The sequence below is a fragment of the Python bivittatus genome, unplaced genomic scaffold (assembly GCF_059951505.1).
Source record: "Python bivittatus isolate LINGU-HERP-01145 unplaced genomic scaffold, Pbiv_v1 ctg000700_np1212, whole genome shotgun sequence".
Classification (NCBI taxonomy): Eukaryota; Metazoa; Chordata; class Lepidosauria; order Squamata; family Pythonidae; genus Python; species Python bivittatus.
In genome coordinates, this window is record NW_028277098.1 from 86,286,420 (window position 1) to 86,298,735 (window position 12,316).

The 12,316-nt window shown below is 37.9% G+C and overlaps 1 protein-coding gene across 2 annotated transcripts; it reads right to left on the reverse strand.

The window, feature by feature from the left end:
• Positions 1 to 1,215: 1,215 nt before the first annotated feature.
• On the reverse strand, positions 1,216 to 11,784 carry SPATA2 (spermatogenesis associated 2). Of its 2 annotated transcripts, none has more exons than XM_007432488.3 (3): positions 11,722 to 11,784; positions 5,644 to 6,066; positions 1,216 to 4,363 (listed from the first exon to the last, which is right to left on the reverse strand). In XM_007432488.3, exons 2-3 carry the CDS (start codon positions 5,959 to 5,961, stop codon positions 3,125 to 3,127), a joined length of 1,557 nt encoding a protein of 518 aa, XP_007432550.1. In that variant the 5' UTR covers positions 5,962 to 6,066; positions 11,722 to 11,784; the 3' UTR covers positions 1,216 to 3,124. The 2 variants fall into 2 exon arrangements, with proteins under 2 accessions (XP_007432550.1, XP_007432549.1); XM_007432487.3 differs by having other exon boundaries at positions 11,665 to 11,775.
• Between the last annotated feature and the right edge of the window lie 532 nt (positions 11,785 to 12,316).

Sequence of the window (12,316 nt, forward strand, 5' to 3'; positions counted from 1 at the left end):
ATAATGGGAAGTATAAAAAAGGATTAGTGGAATGAAATATAAGAAGCTGTAGATGAGAAAATAACTACAAAATAAGAGAAAAAAGTAGTTGCAAAAAATGTAGTCAAAGACAAGGAATGGTTAAAACTAAGAACTATTTAATGGAAATAAACACATTTTTTGGAAGTGGATGAAAGGGCTGGACAAGGGGCTGGGTGGAATTAAAATAAACATGAAATAAATTGGCAAGAATAAATGCAAAAACTATGTGGGAATTGCTAAGAGTACTGGAGAAAGTGTTTGGCAAAGTTCTGACTGAAAGATTACAAGAGGTGACAATGAGTAAGACTGGGGAAGTAGAGCATGGATTTATGCTAGGCTAGTCGTGTGCAGACTCAAGAATGCAACCCATCTGATTGCTCCGATACTTCTTGGAGAAAAGCTACCACAGAAATGGTCTTTACGACAACAGTTCTAGTCCAGACTAATCTGAGAAGCAGCATCACAGCCAGATTTTTTATAATGCATGTCGCATTATGTGATATAATCTTGATGGCATTTGTGCTATCTTTAGAAGTATCAAGTTGAATAAATCATTTCCATTTTTAAAATGTCCTCAGTCTTCAAAGGTGCCTGAAATTGGGTTTGGAATCAGTTACCCAAGTTCAAAGTCCAGTTCTGCCACTGTGGCCTGTGGCCAATATTTTGCTTTACTGTGTGTCCCAGATGATAACTTCAAAAGGCTGTGTCAAAAATATGCATAAGGACTGTGAAGCCATTAGCTATTACATGCTATGTAAACAGTACTTCTCACACAAAACATGCCAATGTTAAATTTCCTCTCCCCAAAATTAAGTTCTTATGCGACTGAACTTACTCTGTACGCAGCAATTCTGATGTTTAACAAATCAAATGCCAAGCTGCTACATTTTAAATTAACATATATTTTACTATCTCAATCACAGCAATCTCATACAGTAAGTTACACATAAAAATATATTTAGCATAGTATCACTTACATTTTTCTGAACTATAGGTATTCCATGATGAATATATACATAGGACTGTTTCTTTAAAAGCAAGATAGTTAATCCCTGCTAGGTTCACTGTATAAATTACGTGGCATCACAGTTTTTAGTTAGTGTTATGTGAATAACAACATAGTATCCAAACAAGAGAAAATTAAAAACTATATAGTATAGCAGCCAGCTAATAACAGCCATGATGCTTTAAAAGGTTGAAGAGAAACTCAATACAACAAAATAAACTTTACAGGCAGATCCTTTAGAAAGACTAGAATTGTTTTGACACTTTATATACACATTGTATTTACAGGTATATTAATATACACTGATAAAAACCCATCTATAGTTTTGAAAATCTTAATCACTCACATAAGCAATGATTCCATTAAGCTTCCTTGCTGGCAGGAAATAAAATAAATTACTGAATGTAGAAAGCCATTGTGATCATCTTATTTCTGATTTTCTTGAGTATGTAGCCTTTTTTGATAGTATTTTGCTCTCGGCAACCTTCCATAACAATCACTTGAAGATGCACATCTGATGCTCATTAATGACAAAAGAATGTCAGCAAACATTTATTCAATCCCCTCTGAGTTCCTGCCCGCCCTTGCTAACCCTCCTTCCCACCCAATCCCTCCCCTGCACATTGATAATGTAATCACTGGCCATTCATATAAGTTTCATCACATAAAAGGTGAAAGGACTACAATTCTTATAAATCCTAGAATCAACAACCATGCTCTTAAAATGTACAGTTTTAGGTCAAAGATAACGTTCCACAAAATTCAGAATTCAATGCAATGGCATAACAAGGCTATATAAATGTTAGAATGACACCTTGATACACTTTGGGACTAGATCAAATTATGCATTTAACTCTACCTCCACAAAGAGAAATCTTAATGCCTGGAAATGGCATTAACTCCTCTCCTCGCTTTTTTTTTTTTTAATACTATCAATTTGCAGTGGAGTGCAGTGGTGTAGTGTATGTAAACTACTCCCAGAAGTGTGAATGAGAGACAGCATAAGTGAATGTGTGTGTGCCCAACTCTTTTTAATATTGAGAATTTAGTTGTAAATATGGCAGAGAAAGGTGAAATTATGTGTCCAAACGTTTCTGATTCAGGAAGCAGAATTTCATCCAGTTGAAAGGAATAAAGAATGAATCGATTTTTAGGAGCAAGTCTCTATAACAGTGGTAATATGCTGCAGGTGAAATACAGTACAAAAAAAAATGTTATCTGAAAAAATAACCCAGAGACTTCAATTACATGATCTTACCCATTTTTTTAAAAGACAACATATTGAATATATTTATTAAAATAAACTACTTCCAAATTAACTATTTACAGTAAAAATAAAAGAATTTGATACATGTGCAACAGAAGATGAATCACTGCTCATTAGAAAAGAGAGCACTCCAAGCATAATGTAACACATACAAATTGACATCTTTAGAATACTAGAACAGTGAAACAAACAACTGGATGTTTTGGCAACATGGAGAATAAAGTAAACACTTGGTTTAAAATATAAGGTTATATTTTTGAGAGAGAGATCTTGGAAAGTCCAGAAAATGACACCACCCGTGATTTGTCTACTGGAGCCTAGGAAGTGTATGTAAACTTTCTTTTTAAAAAAATGGGGAGCGGGGGGTGGGATAAGAGCAAACATACACATGAATGTTTTGTACAAACTACCAAAACAAACGATTTTACAATATTTTAAAAATGTTCTTCTTAGTTCCTAAGTTGCCCTTTTAGTTATTATACTGGTGCTATGTTACATAAATGAGGCAAAAACAACAAAGAAACAGCTATGTCTTCTTTTTAGCAAAAAAAGGAAATTGATTGCCTGGTTCTAAAGAAAAGAAGTGCTTCTCTCCCTCATCTAAATGGAAAAGCAACTAAGAGTCGCCTAAAAAGAAGAGTAGCAGCATCAACTACGCCATAAACATTTGTAAAACCAAATCATCAGGATTGGCACCTATGCTGTATATACTAATAGGGCATATCTGTTTCTTTTCTCTTAAAAGATTGTTAAAATACTTATCAGCATATTTGTGTTTTTAGCCCTTTTGCCCCAAAATATAGGATTTTGAAAAAATAAATTTAAAAAATCTATCTATAAACCAGATGTGAGAGCTGGTTTGATTTGTAGTTTAACTGATTGTTTGGCAAGAATCTGTGAACCTCACTTTTTCGACAACAGGGATCATAATAGTAAGCATTGAGGCAAGTATCACAGGAAACTTTAGAACAATAAGTACATGTGTTGGCAGCTCCTGAACGGTTGCAAAAGCCACAGCGTGAAGAACCCAAAGGTTTGGATTTCGAACTATGAGATGCTCGCTCTTGAGTCTGTAACATATATTGTGGCTTTTCCCTTCCAGCAGATCCAGACATTGTACCTTCACCTGAAAGTGTTTTGAGCGAATAGTTGCTTTGTTTTATTGCTGGATATTCTTGTCTGCAGATGAGCAAGTTGTCACATTTTTGGCAAATGGAGGTGCCACAAGATAATCCACAGTTTTGGCACTTAAGGGAAGAGGTCTCTTTGGCTAGATGTGTACGTTTATGATAACTTGGATTGGTATCATTTTTTAGGAGCCATACATCATGTTTAGCAGATTCTTGTCTTTTAAACGTGCTTCTAGAATCAGGGTCAGTATATAAATCTAATTCATCTTGAGGGGAATAATAAGTACCAAATGGCATACCTGTTCTTAATATGCCATTGGTGTGGGATGAAACTGGCAAATATTCATCAGTACATCCATGTGGAGAACTTGACATGGCCAGGAGGGATGGTGATGGTCGAATTATTTCATCTTTAATGTCATCTTCAGTATCAACTAAAATGGGCTCTTTCCGGAAACTCAATGATGCCATCAAAGGTGGTTTCTTACTATCCAAGTAATTATCATACGTGTCCACTGATTTAGAAGGTTTGCTAACTTTGGGTTTGAAATAATCTTTAGAGCCTCTTTCACTAGCAGATTTCTGAAGTACCATTCGTGACATGGAAGTGTTTAGATTCTCTTTGCATTCAGCACGGCGTTTCAAGGCATCTGAACAGCCACGAACATCATCGTTACTATTTTTTCTCTCCTTTACAATGTCAAGTTCTGAATAACCTTTTTCCTTCACTTGCAAGTGAATTTCAATCAACTGTTCACATTCTGTTTTGGCCAGATAAAGTTCAAATGATACCATCTTAACTTGAAAGGTATCAACCAGGTCTTTGAGCTTATACATAGTTCCAAGTTCTTGAACATATCCCATCAAGTTTAATATTTGTTTTATATCCTCATCAGATAATGTAGACTTCACATAATAAACAAAAGGTCCTGTGTAAGTCTAAAGATAGGGAAGAGAAAATATTTATATATATTAGTGAAGTCAAACACAATTTTGAACTGCTTATGTGTATAACTCCAAGAGACTAAAAAGCCTTTTTGGGCCCCATCCAAAAGAATTGTATTGATAAACCATCAAACTGTATTAAGCCATATTAATTTCTATCACACTACATCAATGTCAAAAATATGATAATCAACTTCAGTATTTGGTAAATTGGGTAGTAGATTCAAACTGAAGCCAAACATTTATTCTAATTTTGACTTGTCAGTTTAGTATGATAAAGCATTTTGAAACAGAACACTGTTTCACACAAATTCTTGGGTGGGGGGGATAACTAGAGGTTTTTGGCTCCTACTATTTTTTGTCAGAACCAGAGGTTACTTAAAGCCTTGAAGCTTTTTTATAATGAATGCTGAAATTCAAAAAAACATTTGACAACAGGAGTTGAAACTTTACAGGTAGTCCTCATTTAGCGATCACAACTGGGATTGGCAACTTGTCGTTAAGCAAAGTGGTCATTAAGTGTAACTGCAACTGTGCTTATGATCTTACCTCAACTTTGCTTTACAGACCTGCAAAGGTCATAAATGTGAAGATTGGTTGTAAAGTTAATTTTTCATCACCATTATAACTGTGAACAGTTGCTAAATGAGGCAGTAGCTAAACAAGGACTACCTGTATTACCAGAAGTAGAAATATAACATCAGCTTAGATTTTGGAGACTCAGGCCCAGGGTAGGGTGGTTCATCACCTTTAATGTTATAGGAGCCTTTTAGCATTTTTTTTGTTACAGCAGGGATGGAAAACCTGTGATTCTCCTTCATCACTAACAAGGGTGGTTGGGTTTGCTAGGTATTGAAGCCCACATCTAGAATGCCATAGTATTTTCCACCTCTGTCTTATATGGAATGATTAGAATACCATTCATTCAATTTTACTTCCATGTAAATATCAGCATTACCAGAAAAGCTGGATAAAAACATTTTTGGTCCCCTTGAGAAAGTATTGTAGTCTACTTATTTTTTTTAAATCTTTGATGAAATATTTCTGCCAAACAGGTAACAAGAGAACAACATCAAATGTTCATCTTTAAACTTATTATTTCTCATTTGCATTTTATGATGGTAGCATTTTCCTTTTCCTTTTAGACTTAAGTACAAAGAAAATAAGTGAGCAAAAAAGGATACATAGCACAATGCTTCGTACTATGAAGCTCTCTGGATGCTTCATCACAAGTGTCTAAGAAATTAAAACATGATTTATTTGTACAGGCTTACCTTAATGTTTTTGAATTCCTTCTTCCAAGGGTAAAGAAAAAGATTAATTCCAACTGATTCCAGCACTTCGAATGCATTCTGGAGTGAATGCAAACTTGAAGCTTTCAAGGACCGAAGTGAATTTTCAGCAATCTCATAAAATTTAATTAACCGGAATCTATAAAAGGGATCAATCTTGGGAAAGCAGAGTAAAGCTGAAGCTGCCACTTGTAGATACTCATCACTAACTGGGCGCTGCTTCCTGTCAGAGGCATCCAATTTAGATTCATGAAACTGTACATATTTCCTAAATACATCGTCTTTATATTTTGTATCCATCTGAAGTTGGATTTAAGCACGCTCGTGGGCGGCTACCTCATCTCATTCATGGCTATCTTGAGGCCCACTGATCATAGGCAATGTAAGACAGCAGTGGAGTAGATTCTGACAGGAAAAAAAAAGACAAATCACATGTCATACTGTTAATTTCCTCAAAAGTATTTTTAGTTTTTAACAAACTCTTATTTTTTCTGTCCTGTAGAACTAAAGCTTTTCTGAAGACTCATTTCATTTCAAAACAAGAATTAAGTATTTCACATGAATCAATACAAAGAAAGAATACTGAATAATTATATATGTACCTGGATCTAACTCTTGACTGCCTGGGTCCTCAAGTACTACCGCTATTTGCAGTCACATACCTGATTCTTGATTTCATACAGATAAAACAGAATGAGAAGATACTCATAGAGATCTCATAGAGAAGATACAATGCCTACTAATTGTATAGCATATACATTGATTCAAAATATTTGTTTATTCTCAGCATGTCAGTTCTGAACTGTATTTTAGTAATCCTTACAACTCTGAAAAAAAGCCTTTAGTATTATCCTCAATAGGGATGGGTATGAAATTTATTTCTCATTTTGATGCAGACATACAGTGGGGCAAAGAAGTATTTAGTCAGCCACCAATTGTGCAAGTTCTCCCACTTAAAAAGATGAGAGAGGCCTGTAATTTTCATCATAGGTATACCTCAACTATGAGAGACAAAATGAGAAAAAAAAATCCAGAAAATCACATTGTCTGATTTTTAAAGAATTTATTTGCAAATCATGGTGGAAAATAAGTATTTGGTCACCTACAAACAAGCAAGATGTCTGGCTCTCACAGACCTGTAGCTACTTCTTTAAGAGGCTCCTCTGTCCTCCACTCGTTACCTGTAGTAATGGCACCTGTTTGACCTTGTTATCAGTATAAAAGACACCTGTCGACAACCTCAAACAGTCACACTCCAAACTCCACTATGGCCAAGACCAAAGAGCTGTTGAAGGACACCAGAAACAAAATTGTAGACCTGCACCAGGCTGGGAAGACTGAATCTGCAATAGGCAAGCAGCTTGGTGTGAAGAAATCAACTGTGGGAGCAATAATTAGAAAATGGAAGACATACAAGACCACTGATAATCAACCTTGATCTGGGGCTCCGTGCAAGATCTCACCCCGTGTGGTCAAAATGATCACAAGAATGGTGAGCAAAAATCCCAGAACCACACGGGGGGACCTAGTGAATGACCTGCAGAGAGCTGGGACCAAAGTAACAAAGGCTACCATCAGTAACACACTATGCCGCCAGGGACTCAAATCCTGCAGTGCCAGATGTGTCCCCCTGCTTAAGCCACTACATGTCCGGGCCCGTTTGAAGTTTGCTAGAGAGCATTTGGATGATCCAGAAGAGGATTGGGAGAATGTCATATGGTCAGATGAAACCAAAGTAGAACATTTTGGTCTAAACTCAACTTGTTGTGTTTGGAGGAGAGAGAATGCTGAGTTGCATCCAAAGAACACCATACCTACTGTGAAGCATGGGGGTGGAAACATCATGCTTTGGGGCTGTTTTTCTGCAAAGGGACCAGGATGACTGATCCGTGTAAAGGAAAGAATGAATGGGGCCATGTATCGTGAGATTTTGAGTGAACACCTCCTTCCATCAGCAAGGCCATTGAAGATGAAACATGGCTGGGTCTTTCAGCATAACAATGATCCCAAACACACAGCTGGGCAACGAAGGAGTGGCTTTGTAAGAAGCATTTCAAGGTCCTGGAGTGGCCTAGCCAGTCTCCAGATCTCAACCCCATGGAAAACCTTTGGAGGGAGTTGAAAGTCCGTGTTGCCCAGCGACAGCCCCAAAACATCCCTGCTCTAGAGGAGATCTGCATGGAGGAATGGGCCAAAATACCAGCAACAGTATGTGAAAACCTTGTGAAGACTTACAGAAAACGTTTGACCTCTGTCATTGCCAACAAAGGATATATAACAAAGTATTGAGATGAACTTTTGATATTGACCAAATACTTATTTTCCACCATGATTTGCAAATAAATTCTTTAAAAATCAGACAATGTGATTTTCTGGATTTTCCCCCCCATTTTGTCTCTCATAGTTGAGGTATACCTATGATGAAAATTACAGGCCTCTCTCATCTTTTTAAGTGGGAGAACTTGCACAATTGGTGGCTGACTAAATACTTTTTTGCCCCACTGTACCAAATGTGTACTTCCCAATTATATATGCAAGCTGAATATACCAATATGCCACAATCAGCATTATATGAACTTTGTGATGCAATCTGTAACTTGAATGAAATACAAACCCACATACATTAGGAAATTCTCTCTATAAAAATGTTTGTTGTAAATGTGCATGCAAACTTGTTTATATTGGGAAAATGTTCATGCATAGTTTTAAAACATGGCGCAAACTGAATTTAAGGTTGCAAAAATGAAAAACCTATTAAAAATTAATATGCCATGTTTCATATCCCTAATCTTTAAATGATCCAACAAACCTTTCTTGTTCTCTTTTGAGAATCAGAGCCACAGCTAATTTAATTTGGGTAACAAAATTGCTTATAGCCTGTTATGCAGCTTCTCCCCACTACTATCTATCCATTCAGAAAAGCCCATGTACACTGGTTTTAAGCAATATTCTATGGGATCCTGTTTTCTAAGAACCCATTAACATGAAGAAATTGTTGTTTGGTAGAATACAGAACTACCAATGTGTAAGCTACTGAAACAGTAGCTCCTGTCCCCACATGCAGCATAAGAAAATCCAAATGAAAGCTTATGGGATAGTAGATGCTAGCTCATTTGATAGCCTGATAGATAGCAATCAATAAGTCTTTTGCAAATATAGTTTACTTCATTGTATTAAAACTTGTATCTACCAAAAGAATGATTATATCTTGAAAGCAATTTAGAAACAAAAGAATCCAAGCACCCATGAACATCACAATCATCTCCCATCCTTTTATTGGAAGCAAATCCCACTGCATTCAGTAGAAATCCCTGCTAAGTTAACATGCATCAGGTTAGACCACAGTTGTGATACAACTCACAAATATCACGAGATTATAATCAAATTAATTGCAGGTAAATCTTAAGATTATTTATTTATCACATTTGTATCCTGCTGCAATTGTACAGACCGGTGTTTCTCAACCTTGGCAGCTTTCAGATGTGTGGACTTCAGCTCCCAGAATCCCCAGCCAGAAATTCTGGGAGTTGAAGTCCACACATCTGAAAGCTGCCAAGGTTGAGAAACACTGGTACAGACTCTCAATGACTGACAATGTGAAAACAATAGCAGTAAAAATGAAAAATACAAAAAACAGTAAAAAAATGGAATAACATGCATTACAGATAGCATCAGACATGACCCCCCAAATGCCCTCTGCAAAAGCTGTTTTCAGAAGATTCTGGAAGGTGACTAGAGTTGGGCCAAATGCACTTCTTATGGCAGACCATTCCAGAGGGCCAGCCCAATGGCAGAAAAACAATGCCTCTGGGCATCAATGTCCCTGACCACCTGAAAAATGGGGTGGGGGGGGGACTACATTATGAAATAACAGTGAGAACTAGTGTAGTATAATATTTTGAAAAATCAAGACAGAGTTTCTAAGATTCAGAAAGTCTATAGTTCAAATCTTATTTGATCTGTTTTTCTACTTTGAATATTACTAGGTCTTAAATAGTTTTTATCATAGGTTGCACAATTTTATCATGCCCACAAAGAAGTCCACGACGTTCAATAGGACCAGGTAACCACATATAAAAATTGACCTCTTATTAGAAATCCTGAGTAAATACTTTTGTTTAAATTGCTCGTATTTTTCATCTCACTTACCTAGAATGTCTGCATTTATCACTATATAGACTTATCATCTATAATATCTCTAGCACTGAGCAGAAACTTAAAACTGATCACAATAGGCTTACTCAATAAGTTAAACAGATAGAGGCCCTCCCTCCTTGAAAATAAACATACCACAAAAGAGATTTTTGATACTATCTCCAATACTATGCAACCACTTCAAATATTCGACTATCATTGGGAAATTTTATTTGCCAAGCAAATACTTCTGTTTTCTCTAGCCTCAAGCTTATCTCTTTTTTCACCCAGTTATCAGGGTAGCAACTTTAAATGCCTTGCCAAATTCTTAAATGTACAGGCTTAGTAAGTATCTATGGAAAATTGCTCCTCATGCTACTTCCCATAGTAGCAAAATCTTAAATTCTTTACATAATTTTTTCTAAATTATTTTATTTAAATTATGCTTCTTTGTGCATTGTCCACAAATATCAACATACAAAGTAAAACAAAGAGTGTGAGGAATAAATACATGAAGAGTGTGCTGCCTGGGTTTAATAGTCTGGCTCCTCAGACTTGTTTAGTACTTAAATGGGAGAACACCACTAAATCCAATGACTGTAGGCTAAGGTGAAAAATTGAAAAAAAATCCCAGAAAGAGGTAATAGCAAACCAGTTCTGTACTGTTGCCAACAAAACTACATGAGCATGTCATCAGAAGTTAAACATGACTCAAGGGAGAATTTACATTTAGCTTGATTACTGAATTTAAAAGTAACAGTCCTGATGGATCAGGTCAGAGGTCTATTTAATATAGCATTTTAAGGCTCCCACCACCACCAAGATGCATTTGAGAGGTTTGGAAACACAGACAGAAGGGTGATATACCCATTCCACCATTACTCTGTAGCAACTATAACTTTCTTACAATACTGTTATAATTTGTTTCTGATCATCCAACTATATTCTAAAAAATGAATCAACTAACAACTTGTCTAACACTAATCCTTTCATAGCAAGTGGTCATGCCTAAGCAATCTTGGCTGATTCCAAAAAAGCTAGTGGTCAAAGCTGATTAGTACTTGGATAGGACTTGTGCCTTCAAGTCAGTATTGACTCCTGGTGACTGCCTAGACAAGTCCCTGCAGTTTTATTGGATAGGAGACCCTCACAAAAGCCAGGATGGTGGACTAGACGGGGCATTCAAAGAGTAGGCTGAATAAATGCAATGGAAAGCCACTCATACCACAGCCAAACTGTTTTGAAAGGACAGTAAGATGTTCTCCATTTGAGAAGAAACATACCCTTTTCCAATACAAGGCTGCACAAATAATAATTGAGGCTTTTTTTTTTAATGAAGAGTTTATTCGTTTATATATTGACTCACCTGGCCTCTGATCAGGGAATCAAACTTAACAATGGAAACTGTAATTAGGAATCAACGGGGGAAAGACTCCCTTATTTCAGGATTTTTTCCATCAACCTTAACTAAATCACACAGGAGTTGCAGCACACATACATACATACGGTAAGCAATGCTTCTCACCCGCCCTCTCTAGTGAGTCTTGTCTCCCTTTTTATTACATCCCTGTAAAATCCAGAGGAGAGAGTAGGAAACCCAGACAGGGAAGCCAGTACTGTATTTATTCGCTGGCCCTCCGGACCTCTCACCGCCGGACAACTGAGGAAGAGGAGGCTCGCAAATGCCCAACTCCCTTCCTTGGGGATGCGGGGAGCCAAACTAATCCGCAGCCCCAACCAGCGGCCACATCCAATGACGCTCAGGGCGAACCTACCCGACGGGTCTACGGGCAAAGCCCAGGACCCGGTGCCCGGACCCGACGGCCTACTTAGCTCAGCCCCTGCCCTCCCTCTTCGCTTTGCACCCACCGACTCTTCGCCTGTCCCACCGACACGAAGTGCGGGAATCCGGCGGCAACAGCCCACCTAAAACCATCGACCAGCAACCATCTTCGACGCTGTCCAGACCGGAAGACGCTCAGGACCCGGAAGTACAACCTCCTCCGCTTCTCTCTCCCTCCCCAGCCTTCCCACAAACCCGGAAAAGGGTGAGATTCACCTTCGAGTCTTTCCGCTGCCGCTGCCACCTTGTAGCTGAGGGCGCATGCGAAATTTTCCAGCGCTCGCCGAGATGCAGAAACGGATGGCGCATGTAGGCGCATGCGTACGGCCTTCTTCATGCGCTAGGTCTGGTTTATGTCTTCTTTCCAAGTTGGCAGGATGGGAGCTGTTGTCCGTATTAAGGTCCGAGACAGTAATAATGCATTAGGTTTATGCGGGCTTCCTAAATCAGCATAAGTGCTAGACTATAGTAGGAGGACTTCGGTGTCCAGTAACTTTAGTTAGCATGGCCAGTTAAAAGGGATTCTGGGACACCAACGTGCCTCCTCTGATCTTCAAGGTGGCCTTCTCCAACTTGGTGCCTCCAGATGTCTTGAGCGTTGCAGCCCAACGTCTGATGTGCTAAGATGGAAAAAAAATGGGTGAAGGTCTGCAAGATGCTTTTTTTTTTTTCCTCCCT